At 60.3% G+C, this 26,571-nt stretch overlaps 1 protein-coding gene across 2 annotated transcripts in view; it reads left to right on the forward strand.

Moving 5' to 3' along the window:
- SDK1 (sidekick cell adhesion molecule 1) overlaps positions 1 to 26,571 on the forward strand; it is a 530,611-nt gene that overhangs the window by 469,954 nt on the left and 34,086 nt on the right. For both annotated transcript variants that reach the window (XM_042972313.1, XM_042972314.1), the window contains 4 exons: positions 1,068 to 1,169; positions 21,884 to 21,999; positions 23,556 to 23,742; positions 25,198 to 25,335. In XM_042972313.1, the coding sequence (XP_042828247.1) occupies positions 1,068 to 1,169; positions 21,884 to 21,999; positions 23,556 to 23,742; positions 25,198 to 25,335 (543 nt within the window). The remainder of the gene's footprint in view (positions 1 to 1,067; positions 1,170 to 21,883; positions 22,000 to 23,555; positions 23,743 to 25,197; positions 25,336 to 26,571) is intronic.

The raw sequence follows: 26,571 nt of genomic DNA on the forward strand, positions 1-26,571 counted from the left end.
TGCCATCCCGTCGCATCCCAGTAGTGCCCGGGCAGGCCTCGGGCGAGCCATTTTCTCCTCCTCCACACTGCACCCCAAACACGCCCCATCGTCTGTCATCTGCCCCGCGTCCCCATCTACTGCCTGGCTCCCCATGTGCATGTAATACGTCCCAGGCTGAGGATCAGCTCAGAGGGTTAGATGGGGCCCGGGTTCCAGAGATGAGGCTTCCCGGCCGGACCTCGCTCCGGCCTTTTCAGTCTGGGTTCTGAAGCGAGAGAGGGGCCCCACTACACCCCGTCCATATACGCCCTGGCTTGTCTCAGGTAACACTGAAGAGCCCCACGGTCCCGGGGTGGAGACTAACAAGCTACGGCGGTGGGTTCTGAGGCATCAGGGCTTCGGCAAGGCTGAGGGTGGGGGAGAGGCCCCTGCTGGGCCGGGTGGGCACCTCTGTGAGGCTGGGGTGGAAGGAACTCGGCGTCCTGAGGCTCCGAACCTCTGCTGACCGGCGGCTCGCTAGGAGGCACGATGTGAAGCCTGGCGCAAGTCACCACTCACTCAGGGGGTCAGACCCGCACGTTGGGCTTCAGGAAAGCCAGGCTGTGACGAAACAAGATCCACCAGCGGGAGAACCTTCCAGAATGTTCTGCCTCAAAGGTCGGCTGCTTTGGCCGCGTGCCCTGTGTAATCCTATAGACGTGGCTTCGCACACCCTTCTCTTCCCAGGATGTGGTTGTTAAAGACTCCGAGGCCAATGTACTTCCTTTTTAACCGCCAGGGTCTCACTCCGTCGGTTCTTACAGAGAGATTCTGGAGCCAGCGGCAAAGCCCACGTCACACTCTGTCACCTCGATTCTTTCCTCCGAAGGGGGCCTTGCTGCTGCCTTTACCCTGAGTGCAAGTGGGACGGGTCTCTGCTGCTGCACAGGGTGACCTTTAGTCCCGGGCCAGGGAAGGAAGAGGAAGGAAACGCTCGTGACGTGCCCCCGCGACTCCCGGGTGGCACCGCCCCCTTGGTGTGGTTCTCAGGCGGGGAGATGGGCCCGGGCCCGGGCGAGCTGACCGCTGTCTCCTTTGACCCGTAGATCTGAAGAAATACCGGCGCTATGAGGTCGTCCTGACGGCCTACAACATCATCGGCGAGAGCCCGGCCAGCGCGCCCGTCGAGGTCTTTGTCGGCGAGGCCGGTAAGTTCCCAGCGCCCCTGAGCTCCGAGAGGCCTGGCCTGGCGCTCTCGGGCGCCAAGCGTGATGCTGGCGGACGGGAGGTTTCCAGGTCACCGCTGGGCAAGTCGGGATCTGCCGAGGGCTGGAAAGTCCCGACGGCCGGGGTGATGCTTCCCAGTCTTGCTTCCAGGCCCGACGGTTTGTTTGGCATCTGGAGCCCTCCCGCTCACCAGGACGTGCTCCAGGGGAGACAGGCTGCGGCCTACATGGGCATCCGGGCGTGTGGGGACCTTGGCATCTGCAGGGGATGCTTGTACTCTGTCGCCCTCGGTCCCTGGCTGGGCCTCAGCCCGACCTCTTGCCAATGGCCCCATCTCAGGCCTCGGAAAGCCACCCGGATCGTTGCTTGTACCCCTTTTAGATAAGACGTGGATCCTGAGTTTGTTTCAAGGGCTGTCCCTTCTGTAGAGGCATCGTGTTGCGTTGAGATCGGCTCGGGCTTCCGTCCCCTGCCTCCCCTCCGGCCCGAGGGCCCTTGCCCGCTCTCCTCCTCCTCTGCTGGGGGAACCCGGCTCGGATCTGTGGGGGCAGTGAGCGGGCCGTGCTCTGGGCCGGGAACCACCAGAACTCCCCTGAGCACAGAGCCCCAGGCTCGGAGAGGGAGGTCCGGCCACTGGGCCCGCCCACAGAAACGCGTCAGGTGACCTTTCGAAATTCGGAGAGGTTACAGTCATAAACCAGATGGCAGATGGCAGATGGCAGCGCCGGGGGCCTAACTTGGCAGGCTTTTTCTGGAAAGGCCAAGCAAGGGATGAGGGAAAGAGATGCTTGAAGCACAGGTTCCATTGGCCTCTCTTCACATCTGTCCCCACGGGCTCCTCAGAGCCGACGGTGTGGGGGCTGGGCAGTCGGAGTTCGGGGCAGACGCCCCTGGCCTCCCAGGAGTACATGGAGGCCAGGCAGGAGCACGGGCAGGGAGGGGACGAGGCACCCGCCGCCTATAAGCGTGGGGCTCCAGTCCTATTCTGGCACCTGGGACCACGTGGGTCACCAAGGCGGGTGGGTAGAGGGAGAGCACGGCCAGCCAGCTGGGATCGGTGGTGCCTGAACTGCCCACGCGGGGCCTGGGCCCCTTGTCTCCCTCCCCCTCGTTGGCTCTAGCTGCACCCGAGGCCGGGGGTCACTAGAGGCAGAGCCTTAAACCCAGAGACCAGGGCGGACGTTCAGGGAAAGGGCTGCGGCCAGGGAGGGAGGCAGGTGGGCGCCGGGAGCCGTGTCGGCCGGCCGCGTCACCACGGGCCGGAAGCCCAGCTCCGCGCTCTATGCCGTGGTGGCCCGTCGGCTTGTCTTGGGCCGTGGTCAGCTGTACACGACGTAAACTCCGCCATCCGAGCCGCTCAGCGGCCTGGGGCATGTTCACGATGCTGGGCCGCCCTCACCGCCGGCCATGTGCAGAGCCCCGTGTTCCCAGAGCCGAGCCCTCGCCATCCGGCGGTCCCTCCCCTCTGCCCACCCCCCCCTCCGCCGCCACCCCCACTGAAGCCTGTCTCGCCCGTTCGGAGTGTCTGATACGAGTGGAATCAATCCCACGATGTTTGTGCTCCTGTGCCTGGCTTCTTACACTGAACGCGTTTTCGAGTTTCGTAGCACATCTCGGCACCTCGTTCCTTCTCGTGGCTGTGGAGTATCCCGCTGTGCGCACACGCGTTTTCTCTCTGCATCCGCTGACGCACACTTGGGTTGTCGCCGCCGTTTGGGTTTTGGGAGAAGAGCCGCTGTGAATAATGGCGCACGGGGATTTTCCAGCGGCGCTGAGCTGACACCGGGCTCCGGTGGGCAGGAGGCCGCGGGCGGGGCCCGGGCCCCTTGTCTCGCTCCCCTCTCCGGGAAGCGTCCCCGCCCCGGCTCTTGCCTCCAGGCCAGTCCTGCCACCCGCCTCGCCCCTCACGCACCCGCGCCCCATGCTGTCTCCCCACCTCGCCCGGCCTCAGCCTCCTGGACCCGTCGCCCCCAGGAAAGGGAGGCTCTAGCCACCGAGCCCGGGCTCCAGGGCCATCTGGCCCCACGCACACGCTCTGGAGAGCCAGCTGTCTTGCCAAGGGCACGTGCAGGACGTACCAAGAAGGGCTTTAAAGTCCCCAAGCGGACTTCTATGCAGTGTGTGCAGCACTGCTCCCCCGGAGCCCTGGATTCCTCCCCCTGCCGCCCAGGACCCTGCTCCAGCGGCTTCTTCTCCAGAAAGCTCTCCGACACCCCCCGCAGAAAGAGTTCCACGTTTCTCCCTCTGTGCCCGGGGCCTTGGGCGCTCGGCGAATACCTCCGCCTTCCCTTGTCAGATGGGACTGGCCTGGCTTCCTCTTCACGGGACCACGACCAACTGTCTCAAGATGCTCCTCGTCCTGAGCTTAGGACCAAAGGGGACCTGAACGCCTTTACTGTCCTGCAAACAGAGGCCCCCAAACTCCCATGAGGATGAGGCAGGAGAGCAACTTCAGGGACTCCTGGCACCGGGAGGTGCCCACATCAGCTGCCATGAAGTGGATGGAATTCGTGTCTCAGGGCGGGCGGGAGTAAGTGAGGGGCAGGGCTAATCCGTGATGCCTCATCCTGAAGCAAAGCGACGAGTGACGGCGGCATCTGCCCCTGACTGCCGTGACCCCCGTACCTTTGCTGCCCGAGGCACCCTCGTGCGGTGGCCATGCTTCTCCACGGAGCACTCTTCCTGACATAGGGGAGGGGAGGGCAGCGAGGCAGGGTGCAGGAGCGAACCCTTGGGAAGCGGGCAGCCAGGGTGCTGGGAGGCCACCCCTTCCCTCCCCCGGGCAGACAGCGGGGATAGGGACCAGACGAGCCCCCTAAGTGCCAAGGTCCAGGCTCTGCGCCAGGGGATTCCCCTCGGAGCCACACGTGAAAACCCCCAGGCACGTGGCCCCACAGGCCTGCTCTCCCCGCGCGACCTCGGATGGGTGACGGCAGGGAGGGAGGTTGTGTGTTTGCTGCTTCCACCATAATGTGGGTTCCAGCCTCCCGAGGACACAACACAGAGGCAGAGAGGGCGGGCAGACACCAGGAGAGGGGGTGCCGTGCACCCCGGAGGAGAAAGGGTGAGACTTGCCTGCCTGTGTCGGAGGGAGACGGGCACTGACCAGGGTTTGGGCCCTAAGGTTCGGGACTCGGGAAGGAGCAGGACCACAACCCCAGGTGATGAAATGGGAGGGCGTTTGGTATTTCGGGGGAGAAGACAGGGAAGCAGGCTTCTCGGTGCTCATGTTAGCTGCCCTGGGGCCGCAGGGGAGTCCATCCCTTGTACCTGGCTGTGTGACCACGGGCAAGTCACTTAACCACTCTGGGCCCAGCCTTGAGGTATCACGGAGCAGAGGGGAACACTGTGAGCTAAGACTAAGGCGACTTGGGTCCTCATGCTGGTTCTGCCCCTGACTCATCTGTCCCGCCCACAGGATGAATGTGCAAAATGTGACAGGGCCGGTCAGTATTTGTGAACAGATGATTGAGACCCTGGGTCAGACACTCGACTTGCCAGGCCTCATCTGCAAAGCAATGTTTTGAGTCAAAAGGTCTCAGTCTAGCCCAAATGTATAATATTCAAGTCTATTTCATTTCACGGAGACAAGGTGATTTTGAGGAAATTTCTCATTGAGATTGATTTCTGAGTCTGGGCACTACAAATCGATAAAGATAATACATCAGCAGGGACTCCAGTTTGCAGGAGATAAAAACCCAAGGCATACAGGCTTAAGCTGAAAGAATCATTTATTAACTCACGTAACAGAAAACAGCTGAAGAGCCCGAATACGGGTTCAGGCATGGCTGGATCCAGCATCCTAACAAGCTGGAATGCTGTCCCCTGTTGGTTCCACTCTCCTGTTTGCTCCTGTCTTGGGCAGACTTCTCATCTCAGTGGCCCTGCAGCTCCAGGGAGCAGGAAGGGAGTTTGCCTTCAACAGCACCCACAGGGGAAACCCACTGGCTCTCCCGAGCCTGCCTTTATGACCCATCTGCATACCAGACGCTGTGGCCAATGGCCTGAGGTCCGCAAAGCCGGCGATATCATCCGTACCCGAAGCACAGGGACCGAAGGGGAGGGAGGATCCCCAGGGGAATGGGTACTCACTCTAGCAGGGTGCATAGCACTGGTGGCAGAGTTTGCCAAGCGGCCAGAACTCTCCCTGGGAGAGGTGCAGAGCCCCGTCTGGGGATGCCGTGGCATGGCTGCTGTTCCCGTCATCCCTGGTAGAATCTCCAGGCCCCTCTCTGTGTCCTCGGTTCCGGAAAGGAGCCCACATCCTGGCCTCCGAGACACGTGGCACTCAAGGATGGGCCCCCACTTGCGGGATCAGGCTGCCCTCCTGCCCTGGGCCAGGGCCGGGCACATGAGCCCCTGCCTGCATTTCCAGGCCTCCCAGGCCACTCTCCCCTGGAGCGAACACCAGCCCTGCCTCCCACAATCCCTGCTCTCGCCTCCCGTCCCCGGGAAGACCCCAGCCTTCCTACAGCCCGGGCTCAGGGCTTGCACCTCGGGGGAGTAGCTGCCTCCCCGTCTCTGCGGGCAGACCCCGTGTTCCCCACCCCGTCCCAGAACATGCTGCACACACAGCCCCCTGCACTTCCCATCTGCGTTGTGTTTGTGCACCCCACGGAGCGGAGAACCCGTCCGATTCACCCCAACGTCCTCAGGACACTGCCTGGAACACAGCAGTACTCTAGAGCACTGTGGGCGGGCAGGGGGGGCGTGGGGGGGCAGGGGGGGCGTGGGGGGGGTGGGAACCAGCAGCCCAGGTCAGAGGCACGGACACCAGAGACAAATGACAGCAGGCGGAGCCCCAGAGGGCGGAGACCCCGGGTCAGGGACACGCGTGGAGGTCCCAGAGGGAGGCTTCCCCTGGGAAGCCCCAGCTCCCGTTTGCCCCGCGGCCGCTGTTCGTTCAGGGAGGACAGAAGCCCAGGAGCCCCGACACCATGAGGGCTTCTCACAAAACTCAGCAGAGCAGACCTGACTGGCCCCAAACCAAGCCCAGGGCTTTCCATTCAGGTCCCCTTCCACTCTGATCAAGAAGTGATCCCATCATGAACGCTTGGGGTTGACCCGTGGGGCCGGAGCACCTGCTCCCCCTGTGACGGTGGGGGTCGTGGAAGCAGAGGACCCTCCCGCTCCTGCAGCCAGGAAAGGGGGATGACGGCACTCGTTCTCACAGCGTGGGGACCCCTCAGCCCATCGGCACCTGCCCCGACCCGCCAGCCCAGCAGCCCCCGCTCAGCTCTGCTGTTGTCTGCTGCAGCCCGTCCCTGCCGCTGGCGGGCTCTAACCGAGCCGCCTTATTTGGGAGGCGGGGGGTGTTGCGAGAGCCCCTGTGGATTGGGGTTAGATTTCCCGAGGCCTCTGTCACAGGGTCATGGTGAAGATCCGGTGAGGCTGAAGAACGAGAGGTTCCTGGCCTGGCGCCCTGGTCCAGGGACGCATGGACAGCTGTCGTTCCACCTGCCCTTCAGGGGTGGGGCAAGGTGAGCCGCTCCTGACCGCCTCTAGCTCTGCCTCCCCTCTGAGCCTCGGCCCAGTTTCGTTTTGTTCTTAATGTTTATTTTTGAGAGACAGAGAGACAGAGCGCAAGGGGGGGGTGGGAGAGCAGAAATAAAGGGGACACAGAATCCGAAGCAGGCTCCAGGCTCCGAGCTGTCAGCACAGAGTCCGACACGGGGTTGAACCCACGAACCCCGAGATCATGACCTGAGTCGAAGTCAGATGCTCAACCGACTGAGCCACCCAGGCGCCCCTCCGCCCAGTTTTAAAGACAGAACGCCGTCCCTCTCCAAACTCACACGAGCCCATCTAGAGCGCCGAGCTGGTCATGGCAGAGGAGAGAACACCCAGTGGGACCCTGACGGGGAGATGTCGGCCGGGAGCAGTTCTGGCCCAGAAAGTGACTGAGGCAGCCAAGTGCTCGGCCTGGGCCTGAGCTGACGGCCCGGGCACACCTGATGCTCAGGGCCTGGCCGTGGGCCCGGAGACTGCGGTCTGGCTCCAGGACCACGGGGCACGCTGCAGAGGCCACAGAGGCCGGGCGGACACTGTGACCCGGGTGTGCGGTCGGATGGCCCCATTGGGGCTCCAGCCATCACCAGACACGCAGGAGGAGGAGAGCCCTGGGCGCCTGGGGCGAGGCGGGCTGCCGTGGAGGGGAGGGGTGCGTGTGCAGGAGCCTCTCGGGGAAGCAGCCCTGCTCCGGGGGAGGAAACACAAGGTCAGCCTCACCTTTCGCTTCCTGCCATGAAAAGCTGCCATCATAGAGATCGCCGTGCAGAGATGTTGGCGGGTCACTGCTTCCGAGGGCTTCTGGGCAGGGTGGGCTCGGGAGCTCAGGCCCCACGGCGTCCTGCAGGGGGAAAGCCACCCGTCTCTTTTGCATATGGGCATCGGGCTCACGAGGGGTCCAGCCACCAGGCCCAGGACCCTCCCCTGGCCTGACCACGGTGTCACTGGCCCCGGACAGACGCTTCTCTGCCAGGGTCCAAGAGCAAAGTCAAAACCCTGCAGAGCTTTGAGCAGCCCCTCTGGCCTTCGGGAGCTGCCCTGTGTCACAGAGGAGAGCAGGAGGGCACGCGTGTGGGGGAGCACGCGAGGCAGGTCCTTGGGTGGTTACTACTCCGGTCTCTGTTTTCCATCCTGTAAAATGGGATGACCCCAGTGCCCGAAGCACCGCCCGCTCCCAAGGCCCTCCCGCTGCTGGGGGACAAGAGATGAAAGGGAAGGCCCGGGTGGTGCCTGGGGGTGGGGGCTGCTCTGCGACACAGCTGGGCTATTGGCACTAGCTCAGCGGGGGCCCAGCTGGGACATTCATCCGAACCTTCAAGTCTCCTCTTGGGCCTCCTGTTCCGTTGCCTCGACTGTGGAGGGCCCAGCACTGGTTTTCCCAGCCTCCCCATCCCCGTGGACTTGCAGACGGGCCCGGCACACCGAAGGCCTGAGGCAGAGCCGTCCCCGTCGGGTCGGGGCCACCGGGCCGGTGCAGCCCCTGTGTCCCGGTGCCCCGGCACAGAGGCCACATGCGCTCCCAAGTCTGGCTGCTCCGTCTCCTTCCCTGCGTGAGGGCCCCGGCACCTTCCTGCGGACGTGCGCGCATTAACCTATGTGTGCCGCCCGCCCATCCACGGAGGCTGAATGGAGCCCACACGTGCTCCCGCTCGGGACAGGCTAGGAGACCCCTCCACGCCCGCTGAGCCCTCAGACGCTCGGAGTTGCACTTGTCCTCTCTGCCCCGCCGGTCCAGCCGATGTCGCAGGGTCTCTGGGCCCAGCCCCCTCCCAGCCTCCCGAGGCTTCTCCAGATCTTGCCCTTTGCATCGGGGTCTGGAAGGCGTGGCTCCAGACCGGGTCTGGGATTGCATCGGTAGCCCCCTCCTGGGGCCGGAAGCAGCGGGGACTCCAGAATTTCCACACAGGAGAGGCTTGGGGGCTGCAAGCTGGTTCAAAGGAGCTGGGACTCGTGGTTTTGGCCAGGTCACGCGTGGATCTGGTGAATGGTGTGTTTGTGCGAGGGGTTTGGGGGAGCGGGCAAGCGGGGCTCACTGCTGCATGGGTGACGCCTCCCCTGAACGAGGCCGGTGGTACCGATGGGGCAGGCCCGGGCCCGGTCCAGCTGGCAGGGGACCTTCGCAAACAACCTCTCGGGTTCTTCCTGCTGTTCTGCCGACGGGGGATGCTGGCATGGGGCGCTGGGTGCGGGACCTCACGGTCTCAAACAAACCCTCTGTGAACACTGCTGCCAGTCTTTTAAAACCTCTCTGGTTCTCTCCTTGGGGGAAAACGCTAGAAGCAGAACCCCTGGCTCAAAGGACATGAGCGATTTTTGCTTGGAGGAACCTAAACACACTGACACCCCGCTTAGTGGCGACCAGGATGTGGGTCTCATGGCCTCTCTGGGTCCACATTTAGGTCCTGCCTCGTCTGTTAGGAGAAAATCTATGTCACTGTTGTTCAGTCCTCAGGCCTGTAAGTCACTGCTCTGCCATTAACTGCCCGTGACTGTAGGCGGTGCCGTTTCGCACCGGCTTCCTGTTCTCGGGCTGACGTGTGAGGGCTCCGTTTACATTAGGGATGTCACGTTCCACCCTGCTGGTGGCCCACGCTTTCCCTTTTCTGTTGTTCGTTGCTGATTTCCCTGTGTTCCAGTTGTGTGTCAGGCCCCTGGACGCGCTGGACCACCGCTTGCATCCAGGAGCCCCGCGTGTAGCTAGACTGTCTTCCAGATTTTCACGGTTTCATTTTTCCCAGACGCCCCCTAACGCCTCCAGAATCGGCCTTGGTGCCTGGTCAAAGTGAGCTTCTCAGTGGTCGGTTTTCGGAGACGTCGCTCCGATACCACCATCTCCGCGTGACCTCTCCTCCCGATGCCCTGGTGCCGCCGTCCCCTCGCCCGCCCCCCCTTTATTACGCGTTCTTCCTGTTTAGTGGCGCTCGTCCTGTTTTTTGTCCTACAGAACTTCTCAGCCATTCTTAGGAACTTTGCCATCATTTTGACAAATTCTGCCGGGTTTTTGCGGAACGTGTGTCACATTCCAAACGGATATAAAAGTGCCCCGAGGAGTCACGGAGCTCACCCTCCCTCGGCAGACCTTTCTCCCCCTCGCCGCCCCCCTCCCTCCCTGGAGCGGCCCTGCCCTTGGCTGCACCCTGGGAGTCACCTGGACTGGGTCCGGGCGGGGTGATCTCTGGGAGCCCTGACACCCCAGCAGCTTGTCCTCACTGTACCCACGGCAGCCAGAGTCCCAGGCCCACCTGGCTGTCCAGGCACCGCAGTTGTCCCTCTGGGAAAAAGAAGGACTGGCAAGGTTCTGTCTCCAAAAGAGGGAGTCAGGACTTTCTCCTGGGCCCGGTGGGAAGCGCCCACGAGAGGTCAGGTCAGCAGTGCCCCGTGTGGGGCCTTTGACTGAAACAGGACACCTTTTGCTGAAGAGGGAAGACAGACGGTCCCACACTGCAGTCGTTGGGTTGTTTCAGGTGCCATCGGGTGGCTTTGAGCCTGTGTGTCGCGTCACAAGACTGAAGGGAATCTGGGAACGACTGCCTTGCTCCTTTTCAGAGCACGAGAGACTTAGCTGCGAACCACCTTTCTTGTCAGCTTTTAATTACTGCTGGCTGGATTGGGAGCCCAATCTCGCGGCTCCTCGCTGCTGTGGCTCCCCCTAGCGGCAGACAGAGCTGGTCTCGAACCCCAGGGGACAGGCGGAGGCTGTGAGCGCCCCTGGCCTCGGACGGTTGTGCGGCCAAGAGTCAGCGGTACTCGTGCAGAGGTCTCGTCTCACGGGCCCACGGTATCTCGTCCTCGTGCAGCGGGATCTCCAGGTTACTACTCGTGGAACGCAGGCTCATGACGGCATGGAAACCACGGGCAGCTTCGGCGGCCGGTCTGCCAGTCGGCCAGGCCGTGTGTAGGTGGAGGCACGGCTTGCACGCGGGCTGTCATGACCTGTGGCCTGGGCGTCAGCTGCGGCACGAGACCTGCCGCGCGCCAGGCAGGATCGCTGTCGTGGCTCTCAGATGAGCAGCAGGTGCTCAGAGCTCCTCACCTGGCCTGGAGGCGGCTCCGTAGGCTCCTTCTCACCCTCTGGGGCTCCCGTGATGCACAAACACCTGATGAGCCATTGCCTCCGAGTCCAGACTGGAGAGTCCCCACCAAGGGGCCTCCCCCAGTGTCTCCGTGCCTGACGCTGGCAGACTGGGCAGATGTTGATGAGGACATTAAGAGCTTGCCCCTCCCCTCCCCAGGTGAGGGAGAGTTGCAAGGTACGGTCCTGGCCCTCTGCCACCTCCTCCAGGCAGTCTTCGGCATCCCTTTTCCCAGGAAACCCTGTCCAGAGGCCATGAGGGGAGTGAGATGACCGAGCCAGGCAGCTGTGTTAACTATAAAGCCACTGCAAGCACACAGGGGCTAGGGTACTGAGCAGGGGAGGGGAGGGCTGAGCCAGGAGGGCCGTGAGGACCAAGCTGGCTGTGCAGTGAGAAGCTCCCCGGGACAGAGGGCAGGAAAGGAGTCTCCTAGAGCCTGGGCAGGGCTGCAGTGCCGCGAGGGACACGGACTGTGTCCACAGGTGTGAGCGAAAGCCCTTCAGCAGGGACTTGTGGAAGCCTCCAGAATCCCCACGTCCACCCCACCCTCCACACCCCTGCGTGGGTGATCCTTCCCCAACCCACCCTCATCCCATCACTTTTGTGTTTCAACCGCTCAGTGGGTCCCCACTGTCTGTAGGGGGAAAATAAAATCTGCTCCTGAGACAGGCCCCTGGGACCCCTCCGGCCACAGTGAGCATCTCCTGGCCCCCCAATCCTGGACGCCTCTCTCCCGTGCCACGGGCTCCCTATGCAGCTCCCCGCCTTGGATTGCTGCCTTTCCTAGCAGACGTGAGGCCCAGGAGATGTTGGTAGATAAATGACATTTCTAATAACCTAATTTCCATCAATGTAGGAAGGTTATGGAGAATATTTGAATGCCTAATGCTGTATCTGGAAAGGATCCCAAACATCGTGCAATCCGGAGTCCAAGTCCTCGGCCGGCTTCTCGGGAGATTTGTCTGATTACCATACTGGTGATGGGTTGAGACTTCTCGGCCGAGCGCCCACTCGCTCGGCAGCTCCAGAGGCCACTGAAGGGGGAAAGGCCCAGGCAGGCCCTGCCCTTGGGCGGCACACACTCTGGGCAGAGAGATGGCCTGGCCTGTGACCTCTGAGGGGGCGTGGCTGTTCAGGGTCAAGCCTTACTGGCTGCGCGGTCTTCACGCCTTACAGAGACTGGCGTGCTTGCTGGGTGCAGAGACGACGGGTCCTCCCCTGGGGGAAGGGAGGCATCGTCCCCACACGGTGGATTTGAAAGAGCTCCAACCCTAGAGTCTCTCCCCGGAGCCCGGGGCCTTGCCTGTGCCTCTCCTTCCCGGCCAAGCTCTTCCTGAATTCAAGAACCTTCTCCCTTTTGTTTGTTGTGTCACCGCTGAGCAGGGAAGCCTGCGGCACACCCAGCAGCAGACGGGCCAGCTTTGCGCGCCCCCGTGCCCCCACCGCCCGCTCCGCCGCGGCACCGACGCGGGGTCTTGCTTCCTCGGGATTTGCACTTGTGCCCTCTGCCCACTGGCTCAGAAGCATTTCTCAGACATCCTATCCTTTCTTTTAAACATCGTATCGTTTCGTTCAAAAACGTCCCCAGCACGTATCCCTAAAAGAACTCCTTAAACACATACATTATGTGCATACGTATATAGTGTGTGTGTGTGTATATAACCATGAAGCCATTATCAGACCTAGAAAAATTAATAACACCTTCACATGATCAAGTATGCAGTCAGCACACAGGCTCCCGGGGGATTAGCTCCCCTCCGCCTTCGGTCCCTTCCTCCTCTTCGAAACTCAGCAGCTTCAGCCCCTTTTGCTGTTGGAAATTCTAAGGCTGCTTCCAGCTCTGCCCTTGACCTGCTCTGACTGCGGCCGTCTCCAGCTCGGTCTCGGTGGCACCCTGGCTCCCGGCTCCGCCTTGGCCCTCTCTTTGGTGCCATTCACTCCATTCTGTAGGTCCCCTCTCTCAGGACAGTCACCTTCCTTCCCACATCCTCAGGGGCCACGCGGTTCCCGAGTCTACACCTGCGTGTGGCCCCGGGAGCAATGCCTCCATCCATCCCCAAATCCCACGCAGCCCCTCGGGTGATGGCCTTGGTTCCTCCCAGTCCTCGATCCCCACGACCCGTCGGCCAGTCGCCATTTGTTGACTCGCAGTCCCCGACATCAAAGACACTGTGTCACTTTCTCCTTTGTTGTGGCCACCGCCCTCGTTCACCTGCCTGTGGCGTCATAGCAGTCGCCCAGCTGGTCCTCACGGCCAGTGCCTCCCCGGGTGCAGCCCTGTCATCCCCAAGAGTGCGACTGTGGCCACGGTGCTCCCTGCCCGCTCACAAAGCCTTTCCGGAAAGACATCTGGTGGCTAAAGCCGACTTGGCCCCACCTGACTCTTCTCACCAGCCTTCAAGTCCTTCTCCACGAAGCCCTCCTTGCCTCTTCGCCTCTGGCCCAGGCGTGGTGGGGGGCCCCCTGCATGCCCCACAGCTCACAGCCTGCAGCTCACCCTGGAGGGAGGAACGGACATCTGTGTCCTGCATGAGGTGTACCTGCTGCCTGGGGACAGATGCCCCAAGTTTCATCCCGAGGCCCCAGGCCTCTCTTGTGCCTTGACCTCCCCAGCACGTGCCTTGTAGTCGTTCGATGACTAGCTGATCGTGGGCTCTCACCTCCCCGGCTTATTTGGGTCAGGCCAGCATCCCTGAGGCCACACCTGGAACAGGACGCTCTGGGCTCAGATTCCAGCCTGCCCTTGTCAGAACGCTGTCTCACTTCCCTTCCTGTAAAGCAGGAAGGTCTGCGCCGGCCTCCCTGGTGGCGGGGAGGAGGGCGTCCGTAGGCCTGCAGCTGCCCCGCCCCCGCTGTCAGAGCTGGGGTGAGGGGCAGCCCAGCTTGTGCAGGGCGGATGCTTACTTCCGCGTGTCCCTGCTGGCGACCTGATCCCCAGCCTCACTCCGACACGTACTTCTTCAACTGGTTCCTTTGATCTGGAGCTTTGCCTGGAGGCCACCTGGCATCTGGCACAGTGGGTCCCAGCATTGGGACGTGGGACAAGAGTAGGAACTGGGGGAGATACCCCGCGACCCTGCCTGCAGTGTCCTTTGTCTTGGCTCAAACTTGCCACGTCCCAGTGGGTGTGGGGCTCAGAGGTTACCTTCATTTTGCAGGTGAGAAAAACGGAAGCACCCAAGCTTCCGGAGAATTCTCCAGCAATGCTCAGCTGGTCAGTGGTGGCAGGACACATCAGTGTAGCCACCTCATCCAAGGAAGCTATTTTTCTTAGAAAACAAGGCCCTCTGGAATCAAAATCAGAACATGGGGTTTCAAAAATTGAGAAAACCATGGGAACGCTTGGGTGGCTCAGCTGATGAAGCGTCCAACTTCGGCTCAGGTCCCGATCTCACGTGAGGTTCACATCGGGCTCACTGCTGTCGGCACGGAGCCCACTTCAGATCCTCTGTCCTCCTCTCTGTGACCCTCCCCTGTTTGTGCTCTCTCTCCCCGCAAACAAAAAAAAAAATTAAAAAAAAAAAGATTTATCCATTCTTTAAAAAAAATGAGAGCACCATGAATAAAGCCAGTCTCTGGCAGCCTCATCCCCTGGGGCTTCCTGCGTCGTGTCACCTGCCTCTCCAGACTTCCCGGGCCCCCCATTGCCTGCCCGGGCACACGCGTACTTATCCATCCCTCGACCCTCACAGGGGTCCCCGGTGGCCAGAACCTGGTGGCTGTTCCCGATGTACCTGACGGGTGCAGGGTTACATCACGGGGACAAGCTCGGGAGGCTGGTGGCCGGGGACGTTCCTCATTATACACGACACGACTCATTATATATGACAAAGCTGGCAGGCGAGGACCCCCTTCCCATCCCTCCCCTTTCTGTATTGACTCAGAGCAGGGTCTGCAAACCAGGCCCAGGGGCCGAATCCACCCAGTGCCCGTTTTTATATAAAGTTTTATTGAGACGCCCATTCATTTGCTTACTGCCTGTGGCTGCTTTTGCCGTTCAGAGGCAGAATTGAGTTGTTGCAACAGAGACCTGTGTCCCTCAAAACTTAAAATGCTGTCTGGCCCTTCGCAGAAAGCTTCCCAAAGCCCTTACCTTGGCAACACAGCCTTCTGGTTATGCAGACCCAAGTTCAAATCCAGCCCCCTCTGGGCCAAACAAATTAACCCCTTCAGGCTCAGTTTTCGAAGGTGTGATGTGAGGATAAACATCCTTCCTCTCACTTGAGTTTGGCGAACACGGTCCGCATAGGATGCGGGCTGTGGTTTGCGTTACACAGACCGCCAGCGGTTATAACGCAGTCGGGGCCTGGCAGGGCCTGGGTCTTGCTCTGGCGGGACGGTCACTGCGTAGGTGAGGAGAAAAGCCCAGCAGCAGGTGCCAGTGCACAGCTGGCTTGTCCGAGCGGCTTTCACCCCTGCATCTCCTGCCGGCAGGTGGTGGCAGTCAGTATCGGCGACGGCATCGGTGATGGCGGAAAGCGGGGAGCGCCACGGGATGGAATCAGATGTTCGGCGCTCACCTGGATCACTGAAATAGCGGTGACAGAGCCACGTTTGCAATTATGGGTTTGAAACTCTCAGGCCTCAACCTCCCTGCCTGTTGCAACAACTGGTTTTTTTTTTTTTTTTATTAAAAAAAAGTTTTTAAAATGTTTATTTATTTTGAGAGGGAGAGAGAATGTGTGGACAGGGGAGGGGCAGAGAGAGAGAGGGAGACAGAGAATCCCACGCAGGCTCGCGCCGTCAGCACGGAGCCCGATGTAGGGCTCAAACTCACAGACCGTGAGATCATAACCTGAGCCGAAATTAAGAGATGCTGAACCGACCGAGCCACCCAGGCGCCCCGAAGCAACTTTTTAAGCCACGGTTTGTGAAAGCAGCATCTTGGGATTGCAGCTGCCACGTGATCCCAGATCAGCCCGCATCCCAAGCCGGGGAAGATTAAGTGTCCTCGGCACACCTTTGCTGCCCTGTCCCCTGCTTGAGTCCCCTGCCTGGGCCCCGCTCCTCCTTGCCACACGTCCAAGCTCGCTTGGTCATGACTCAGAGCCTTCCCGATCTCACCCTCGCCCTTGATCTGGAGGCACCGGTAGCAGAACCCCTCAAACCCCCCCAAGCTCCAGACTCTTCCGTAGTGCCTGAGGCACATCTATCGATCAGAAGGCCCGGAGCGGTGTTCCTCTGCACCCTCGCGGTGCCAAGCCCAGAGCTGGGTCTGGACCAGTTATGAACACGTGTTGGACATAACAGGAGTTCTCGCTTAAACACCACGAAATCCCACATTTATGAGCAGCGCTACACCAGATTCGAGCCCGTCTGGCGGAGCCCAGGATGTGCAGAGTCTGGGCCTTCCTGCCTGTTGGGTGTATTGGTTAGCTCCTGCTGCATAACAAATTTTCCCTGCGCAGCTGCTTCAAACACACCTGTGCCGCTTCACAGTGTGTGGGGGCCAGGAATCCAGGCACAGCTTAGCTGCGTCCCCCACTTTGGGTCTCTCCCAAGGTGCCAGCCAGGGCCGCTGTCTCATCCAAAGGTTGGACCGGGAAAGGGTCCATCTGTAAGCTGGTGTAGTCGTTGGCAGGACTGTGTCTCGTGGGCTGTTGGACAGAGGCCTTGATGAGCCTCTCTGTGGGGCATCTCCCGACATGGCTGCTGGCTTTGTCAGAGCGGGTACGGGAGGGGGCAGGGCAGAGTGCCGGCGGGAGGGGCACGAGCTGTGGAGAGACAGTCTCCTGCAAGCTCATCACGGTGCCACTGGCCACCGTGTCTGCCATGTTCCGTGGTCGGAAGCAAGTGTTCCCAAGAGGAGATGACATAAGGGAGGGTGCGGGGAGCAGAAGGCGGGTCCTCGGAGTGTCTCCGTGATCCAAGGTACTGGCATCCAGGGCTGTGGAAGGCAGAGTGCCCAGGACATGCCTGTGTGGCTCCTGGTTCATAAGGAGGAAAGACGGACGTTTAAACGCGTCAGCACATGGTGACGTAATTACCGACAGTCCCAACGGGGACACAGGCCAAGCAGGACCAATGTGCCATTCGCACCCATTGGGCCATTCACCAGTCGGTGAGTGCGGGGGAATGAGCTCGGAGCGAGACACCGTGTTCAGGCCGCCTTACAGAGCGCCTCCTCCTTGCTGGCCGCTGATCTGTACCCTCTCAAGACTTAGCTCATTGCGTCTCTGAAACCCACTGAGTCTGGTATTTTCTCCTATTTTACAAAAGAAACTGAGGCTCCAGGAGACTGAACTGTGTCCGAGGTCCCGCAGGCTGAGCCTGGATCCTAAAACTCACCATCCAGGGCTTTTCCCACAAACTCCGGCCTGCAGCCTCTGTAGCCTGGAGTCCATGGCATTGATTACTTTGAAAAATAGGTTTTCTGTGACCAGTTTCCTGATTTTTCTTGTTAAGCTTCCTTAGAATTGTGTTTGTTCTGGCTCAGCAGTGAGGTGATTGGAGCAAAGACAGACATTTGAGCTGGAGGGCAGAGCGCCAGCCTGAGTGACAAGGCCCTGGGCCGAGGCGGCCGCCCCAGGACCCCAGGAACGTGGCCTTGAATCCCCTGCCCACCCCCAGGCATGGTGCTGGGAGCCGAGCTGCCCGGCTTAGAGTGAGGGGCGAGTGGAGACCTGGGGCCGGGCCCTGCTCTCTCCGGCCCCAGCCTCCCCTGCATGAATGGCAGCGACGAGCCCCCGCCTCTGCGGGCCATGAGGGTGAAGTGAGCCCGGACACCAAGCTTCAATGCCGCCCTCAACGCCGTCGTCATGCCCCTCATGGGCTGCTAGGATTCCAGCAGCCGTCAGACTAGATGAGAGCACTCTACAGAAGACCCTGCAGATTTCTAGAGACAGGGGGCTGGAGGTTGAGGAAGGGGCAATCCTAGTCTTCTCTGTTTATCACGGATTTATAAAACACCGTCTTCTCACTTTGAACTGTCTGTTGCAGGCTTTTAAAAAAAACTACCGTGTGATGTCGCACCGAATGGTCGTTGACAGACCCTGAGTTTCTCGAGGCAGGGCTGGCGGCCTCGTGGGGCACCGCGGGCATCGGGCTTTATGTTCGGTGACGGCAGTGATTCTCCTGTCTTTCTCCTGTGAACTGTACCCCTGCCCAGAAGGGAACGAAGCCTTTGTGTCTGCAGGCCTGGCTCACCTTTTGAGATTCTGCTCCTTCCCGACTTCCCTGCTCTGAGTCATTGCTCTGTCTCCAGTTCTGACTTGGCCCCCGCTGAGCTGAAGAGCCATGATCTGTTTAAGCCTCCTTTATGTATTGCGAAGGCCCCGGAGGTTAGATAATTACCCCGAGCTGGAGCCTGTCTCCAGGTATCCTGGCTTAGGGGAACAGATGTGCTGGCCAAGTGTGCTGAGAAGGTAAACTACATTAGAGAATTCTGTTTCCTATTTACTTCGACAGGAAATCAGAAAGAGTGTTTGGCCAGAAAGGGGTTGATGTAATTAAAGTGAACTGAGAAATGTGTAATTTTTTTTTATTATATAAAGAAATACTTAACCTCGTTATATTAAAATGTTAACAATGATCCTCAAAGTAACAGTTAAAAGTTTGCTCTACCCAAATAATGAATCACTGGGTTACAAAAAATGAAAGTAGAAACCTAACATGGCCTAGCATGATCTAGCATGGCCTATCATAGCCTAGAATTATCTAGCGTGGTCTAGCATGGCCTAGTTTAACCTATCATGGCCTACCATGGCCTAGCATGATCTAGCATAACTTAGCATAGCCTAGCATAGCCTAGCATGATCTAGCATAACTTAGCATAGCCTAGAATGGCCTAGCATGGCCTAGCATAGCTTATCATGGCCTAGCATGGCTTAGCATGGTTCAGCATGAATAGATGCCTGGTGTGGCCCCAGGTAGCACTGGCATCTGATGACCATCTGTCTGATGTGACCCCAGCAGGTACCCTGCCTTGTCGCCTCCGTACCCTCGCCCTTCCCATTCCTGTCTCTTACTTCGCCCGTGCTTCCCTGGCCCGTTGTCCCATGTTAAATCTGCCCCATTTTTGAAGGATACTCTGTTTCCAGGAAAGAGCCTGTGTCCCCCAGCCAGAAGTGACTTCTCGTGGCCCTTGGAACCTGCCCTCACGTTACACCCTGTATCATGATTATTGTGACCTGTCTCTTGTTACACCTGTTTCCGCATCCTTGTATCCACCTACCCCTCAGCGCCAAGCCTAAGGCCCGTTGACATTCAGGAAATTTCCAGCACATTGTGCCATGGCAACAAATAACTACAGACTCCGTGTGGCTGAAACACCAGTGGCAACTTCTCTCGTGCACCTTCCCCATCCTTCAAGGCCAGCTCTTTCTCTCCAGCTTCCTGTCGTCTTCTTTTGAAGACACAGACTGAGGGGTCAGTCCCCGTGCAACCGGCCAGGGAACCCTCTGGAAGCTTCTGCTGGGAGGTGGCCTATGTCACCCCTACCCACATGTCATTACTGCTCCCCTGTCATCGACCAAACTAGAGTCAGAGGCGGAGGGTCTGCAGGGTCCCTGCAAGAGAGAGACTTCCACGGGCCAGACGGATGACCCTCCCATGGGAGGGGACGATGTTTTGGTGGAGGGTGGAGGGTCTGTAGCTCAGGACTGTTAAGTGACCAGGTCATTCTGGTGATCCAGTGGGCCTGGAGCCAGGTGGCCATGAGCCAGCACTCTCTGCTTCCCAGCAAATTAAGACTGAGCCAGAGACAGCCATTTTGTTCCAGTGGCCGTTTGTTTCCCAGTGACTGACGGCTGGTGGCCACGTCGGGGGCAGCAAGTCCGCCTAGGGGGTTGAGTAAGCTGCCCGTCCTGCTCTGTGGGGCTTGCCTGCCAGCGTGCAGCCCCCAGCACCCAACCTGCAGGGCCTCCCTACACAATCAGCCACAAGCCCGGGAGATTCCAGAAATCTCCAGGCGCAGGGTGCCTCTAGAAGCTCGCGCTGTCTCTGGCGGCTCCGTGGCTGCCAAGGACTGGCTCACAGCTGTGTGGCGGCATCGTCAGCCCCGACATGAGACGTGCGGAGAGAACCTCCACTCTGCGCCTTCACCTTTGTGAGCCCCTCTTCGGTGCCGTTTGCAGGCGATCCGCTATCAGCAAATGCCAGAGCGCGCTGCGCTAAATTGCTTCTAAAAACTGATTTCACGCATGTTCCCAAAGCATTCTATACACCACGGGGGCGAAGGGGGGAGAGCCATCGGACAAGGGCTCATCAGAGGCTCCATCAGTTCCCTCCGAACATGTTCCATGCCAAACCAGAGCTGCATCTGGGGCCGTACACAAGGGGACCTTCCCCAGTCAGGTCGTCCTGCCGGGACGGAGACCCAGAAGCTTCCGGGAGCCAGAAAAGTAGGTCTCGAAACCGACACGCTCTGCTCTGTGTTTACACACATTTCTCTCTCTTCCCTGCCTGTGTCATCATCAAAAAAACCCTCACTCCCTGCGGCATTTTTACGGCACAAAAGCTCTGTGTGACAGGACAGCTGGTGGGCACATCGGAGCATCTCAGCTTGGGGACGGCAGTTCGCGTGGCTCAGCCGCCCCGCACGCGACCAGCGGGTCTTGTCCAGGCACGTGGCCCCTGAATTCCAGGAGCCGCCTCGAGCCTGCAGAAGCACCGGTTTCTGTGGACCTCCGTGTCCGGAGAAGGGTCGTGGGACCAGGGTTTGCAAAGGAAACCTTGGGGTTGGAGGTCGGGGGAGACCACGCACAGACGGTTCTAACCGACTACCGGGGTAATGGCCGTGCTCAATTTCGCCTTTCACGTTTTAATTGTACAACAGTAATTTTGCGATAGAGTTGCCGATGGCAAACATGCAAAAGACATTAACTTTATTTATGTTTTGGATTATTAATGTGGCTGTTAAAATTCCTCCAGTTAGTTTTGATTGAATTGTTTTTTTGTGTGATTCTGTTGTTTAATGGAGCGGTAAATAAGAATTTCTGATAATGAGGCCAAGCATCTGTCACAACAACCTGGTGTGGGTTATTAACATTTCCATTAACGGCAGGGTGGGCAGCGATAATACGGGAACCACACAGTTAGAACAAAATAAATAGTCGGTGTCAGGCTGAGTGGGTGTTAATTACTATTTGATTCTACACTGGGGGGGGGGGGGAGAGGGGAAGGGGTGACTCTCGAAGGTCGTTCTCTCCCGAGAGCCAGCGTGCTGGGCTGTCGCCCTCGGACAGTGGCTGTTACGTGGTCTCCGTGCGTGGCCGGGAACATGCTTGAGTCGGAAGGCAGTGCTCGTGGGCCCGCGGGCCGAGCCCCCCCAGACGGCTCCCAGGGCTCCGGGGTCCAGCCCAGCACAGCCCTGTTGGGGTGCACACAGGCGGGAGAAGGGAAGGACTCCCGGGAGGCAGAGAAGAGTGCGTCCCGCACAGATGCCCGGCGAGGAATGCAGAGACGGAGCGGAGACGTGTCCTGTGTGTGCACACGTGCTCTCGGTGCCATCCCAGCTTCCCCAGGGCCGCCTGCCGGGCCACGGCCATGGTGTCCTCTCCGCCTCTCCGGGCACAGCGTGGTCCCCAGGGCGGTAGGGCAGGGTCGCAATCGAGGACTGGGTCCTCAGAGTTCCAGCCATAAGGGGCCTGGGTAGAGGGCAGGGATGGGGGACCAGCCTAGGCTGGTCCTGTCGCCGCTGAAGGACGGCCCAGACCCGGGGAGCCAGGCTCCACAACGCGAGATTCCTGAACTTGGGACGGACACGTGGGTGCCTCATTTTCTCCGCGTTCCGTCCAAAACGCACTGCCTCCCTCCACCGTGAACACGGCAGCATGGTGCGTGCGGCCAGCGGGACCCACAGCTCGCTCAGCAACAGCCCCCCACCCACGTCCCGCACCCACCCACGACGCACGCAGACGACCAGATCACGCTTTTGTTTCTGAACACTCTGCCAACCGCGTCTCAATATAATTATTATAATTAATATAATTTTCTTCGTAATCCTCCAGATTCCATTTTATGCCAACTGAAAACGTGGTTCCGGGAAGGGCGTGTGTGGCGCTCCCTGGCCTAAAAGCTGCACGGCCCCGGGGCAGGCTCTGAGGCCTGCAGCCAGGGGCCCCGCACCCGCCAAAAGCCATCTCAGCCCCTCTCCTGTGCTGCTCTCTCCCCAGCCCCGGCCATGGCCCCGCAGAACGTCCAGGTGACCCCGCTCACGGCCAGCCAGCTGGAGGTCACGTGGGAGCCGCCGCCACCCGAGAGCCAGAACGGGAACATCCAGGGCTACAAGGCAATGCTCTCTCGCATGGTTTGGCTCTTCCTTCCGGGTCACTTGGAGGCCCGGAAAGTGGCCTAAATCCAGAGTTCCCAGCGGCTCCGCTGGAACCCTGGCTGCATGCCACGGCTGCTGCCCCCAGCTCACTCCGTCCTGCCCCTGCACGCGCGGCTGACCGTCAGGACGGACAGCCGGGGTCGGTGCTGAGCGGCTGGGGCAGGCTCGGCCTGACCTTGCCTCTCGGCCCGGGGGTGGGGGCCTGGTTCACCGTGCAGCTGGCTTGTGCCCGGCAGCCCGTCCCTCCCAGGCCCTGCCCAGCACCCTTCCTGCTGCTGCACCCGCTCTGGGAGCCTCCAGTGTCTTTGCTGACAGCAGAACTGATCTGGCGGAAGAGAACAGGTTCTCCAGCCCGACACTGCCCTTGGATCTCTTGAATATTTCATGAGGCCCAGGGCAGGGGGCCCAAGAATTTGCATTTGCAGCAAGTTCCCCCAGGGGTGTGGTTCCTAGGCACCCCACATTGAGAACCACCACACTAAGGTTCCACGTTAGCTCAACATTCCGGAGATGGGGCAGAGGAAAGACAGGAGGCCAGTGAGTAATTACCCAGAGTAGGTTCATCGGGGGGCGGGAAGCTCCTTGCACACCTGCCTGGAAGGCCACGTTTTCGGAGACAACTCAGAAGGATCAGCTAAAAACAGCCTGAAGAAAGCAGGCCGGGGCCGTCCCTTGAAAACTCCCCCTTCCTTCTCCCGAATGACTCTCCCTGACTGGTGTGTCGGAGCCCAGGTTGGTCAGTCATCAGCTTCTGTGGGCCAGCCTGCCCTGATGACTATCGGGCCAATTAAATGTCCATTTAAAAATGATTTTGGTCGGTGTTTTATGAAAATAAATACCTTCCTCCACGGCAGGGCTGTTACAGTGATTAATGAGGTAATGGGAAGTCTTACGAGCTTGGAGGCAAGATGCTATTTATGTATGTCCAAAATATGTTTTCTAATTTCCTTAATGATAAAGACATTGAACTTGGGTATTGATCTGAAGTCAGTAAGGCCTGTTCAAGCGTAGGATCAGATTTGCTCAGTTCCGAGAGCAGGACTGGACCGTATCTTGCAGGCGGGAGTCAGCAGTGCTCGTGGCCGGGAGCCCGCCTGGGGGCAGAAAAGCTGTCCCAAGCTTTCTGCGGCTCTCTGCCCTGTGGGCCAGTGGCCCTGGTGGCCTGGCTGGGTTTCGCCCCCCGGAGCCGAGGTGGATCCACGGAAGGGTGTTGTCTTTGGGCAGCCGGGCTCGCGCCTGCTCGGGGCAGTGGTTCTTGGCCGGCTGTCCCGGGAAACGGTCCTGCCAGCCCACCTCCTCCAGCCTCTGTGCTTGGGCCTCAAGTCCGCCCGCGAGCACGTGCAGGCCGGGCGGTGGGGGAGAAAGCGAACCCGGGAGAAACCCGGGCCGAGGTCCAGTCCTGCCCAGCGCTCACTGGGCCCCTCCCCCACCAGTTTAGAAGCCAGGGCTGCCACCCCGGCCCCGTGGCCCCGTGGCCCCGTGGCCCGCCTCCGACCTCTGGCTCTTACCGGCAGGTTTACTACTGGGAGGCAGACGGCCAGAACGAGACGGAGAAGCTGAAGGTCCTGTTCCTGCCGGAGACCGTGCTGAAACTGAAGAACCTGACCGGCCACACCCCTTACCGGGTCAGCATCTCGGCCTTCAATGCGGCTGGAGACGGGCCCCGGAGTGACCCCAGGCAGGGGCGCACCCACCAGGCCGGTAGGAGAGCGGCGTGTTCCGCGGGGGGCCCCTTCCCCACGGCCGCGGGGGGCCGAGCCAGGCTGGATGAGCGGCCCCTCCCTGTGCCCACAGCCCTTTGCTCTGCCCAGCCTGTGACGCACGGCTGTCGTGTGCCCGGGGCTTTCTGCAGAGAAAGGCCTGGGTTGCATTCAGCTGCTTTCCCCAGCGCCCAGCCCTGGCCTGCTGCGCGGCGGCGCCCGTGAGACGGCACCTGTTTCCCGAGGACCCTCCCGGGTCGCCGAGGGCAGGAGGGCTCCGCCTCCGCACCCAGGCCTCCTTCCGGTTCCCTCGGGGAGCTTCTTGCTGGGGCTCGGCACCGGCGTGTCCAGATCCCGGGGGAAGTGAGTTCTTTGTAGGCCGAGCCCAGGCCACGGCGTCGGGCGCTTCCAGGGTCGCCGGGTTTCAGGGCCACACCCGCAACAGCTTGCAGCCGCTTCTCAGACACCCGCCACCAGCCAGGCGAGAGCACTGCACTGCCACGTGCCTCGCCGCCTGTGGCCCCACATCCACACACACAGCACGTGGCTCCCTCTGTCATGAGTGCCGGCTCCCCAGCGGCCTAGAGAACATTAGGAAGTGAGTCAGGATTCCAAGGGAATGTCAGCTTAACCCTGGTCCCGCGGACCTGGGATGCACTTTGTGGGACCCAGGAAGTGTAAGGCTGGGGAAGTCAGGGAGACCCGTCCCACTCGGGGCTCCCAGGCATCCTGCGTCCTGCCTGAGAGAGGACTGGCCAGCGTGCCGGGACTCTTTCCTCTGGGTCTCGTCCGGCAGCCGGACAGGGGCCGTTTCTGGAATCCAGGGTGGGTCACCCGTTCCTCACCAGAGCACTGGGGACTGGGCAGGCCATGGGGCAAAAGGGCCCCCAGGGACTGGAAAAACAGCAGATAGGGGTGTATGTGGAGGGCTGATTGGGGGGGGGGGGCAGCTCCGGGCACCGACTCCCACACGGAGCCCAGGCAGGGGGCGGCGAGCAGGTTCAGCACCCCGGCTACCGCCTGGCTGTCTGCGTTCTGCGGGCAGCTTCCCCCCCGCCCGGGGGGCTCACTGGGCCCCCCTGTCCCCAGCCCGAGGGCGGACACTGTGACGTTTCAGAGGAGGGCCAGCTGGGGCCCCAAGGGAGAGGCCAGGAGAGGTGGGCAGAGCCTCACGGGGCTGTCTGCATTTCATTCTTTACTCATCTTTCTGCCTTTGTCACCGCGTCCCTTAGGCTCCTTGTGTTTAAACCCCCATCATCTTGTCTCCTCTTCTTGGGAGAGTCCAGGTGTCTGATTGATCCTGGAGAGTTCAGAGGTGGTCGCACGGCGTTGAGACTTTTACGGAGTTGAAAATAACATCCAGTAGCGTTTTTATTGTACGTGGAGGCACAGACATGTGTGGAAACGGTCTAGAACGGAGCTTTACCAAAAGTCCCTTCACGTCCCGTTCTTCCAGCTCCGGGGACCCCCAGCTTTTTGGCGTTCTCAGAAATAACCTCTACCACGCTTAACGTCTCGTGGGGCGAGCCGGTGGCAGCCAACGGCGTCCTGCAGGGCTACAGAGTGGTCTACGAGCCCTTAGCGCCCGTGCAAGGTAAGGCCAGGGGGGCGCATGGGGAGGGCACGGCACTCCACAGTGTCTGCAGGGCGGGGAGTCTTGCCTGCCAGAGGCACAGCGAGGAGGGCGTGAAGCCCAGTACGAGGCGGGGACAGACGAGGAAACCAGCAACTTCCGGGCAGGAGGGGGTGCCGGCCGAGCAGCGCCTAGCAAGGGGCTCGGAGCCTGGGCTCTGGGGGCGTGGAGCGGGGACCGGGGATGGGCGTGTTCGCGGCGGAGCCCGGGGGACCCGCCCGCTGCACGGGAAGGGGGCAGAGACGGGAGCGCACCCTCGCCCCTTGGTCCCGGAGGTGCTGATCCGCCCCTGCTGCCTTCCTGCCTGTCTCTGGTGCCGTTGTAATTTCTGACGCGTCTGTCTCCTCCCCGCTCGCTGCTGCCCCGCTGTCAGAGGGCTCCGCGGGCACTTTTTTCTCGCCCACTCTGTGCCCGGCACCGGTGCCATAGGAGGGCGCCCGGCCCAGGGCGGGCTCCCCCCGGAAATGCGCGCGGCCAGACCGTAAACGTTGTAGATTATTTAATGCCTAGGAGGAGAAAATATAACCAACACATCAAATAATATTGGCGCTCCATTTAAAGCCGTGATAAAAGTTTCCTTTTAAAATAAGTACATTCAAGTAAAACGGGGGGCTGATTTGAGGAAAATTTAAGCACCAGATTTCATTTCATCGAATCTAAAATGCCATTATCGACTCTAAGATTCATTGTTATTTTACGAAGTGCTAAGAAAGAAAAAAGGCCGGCCGTAAACCGCAGCCCAGTATGTTGGCGTCATCAATCCCAAATCAGAGGGGAGAGAGTCTCAGACAAGCGATGAATGCGCTTTGGTAAACAAGAGTAGAGGGGGTACGGGTGTGCGGTGTGTGACACGGCGGAGGGCACGGGACCGGCCCCGAGGTGGCGCGGCCACACCCGCTGCGTCCTCTTCAGGGCCCAGTGCCTGCGTGGGGACCAGGTGGCCCGGGCGTTGCAGACGCCTTTTAACTAGTGCCACACAACGGGGAAAGGATGGCCAAAAACCATGGTCCCTAGCCACCTTGGAGCCCCTCCCCATCAAGGTACGGGTTTTCCTGTACCTCCTCAAATAAGTGACTTATTCTGCATCGATGGGCTTGTAGAATCTCTCTAGAAACTCCGTGGCATGCGCGCCTCGGCCCCCGGGCTGGCTGCCTTCGTCTTATAAAGAAGTACTTGCCATCCAGGCAAGACCGTGGC

Source organism: Panthera tigris, chromosome E3, assembly GCF_018350195.1.
Source record: "Panthera tigris isolate Pti1 chromosome E3, P.tigris_Pti1_mat1.1, whole genome shotgun sequence".
NCBI lineage: Eukaryota > Metazoa > Chordata > Mammalia > Carnivora > Felidae > Panthera > Panthera tigris.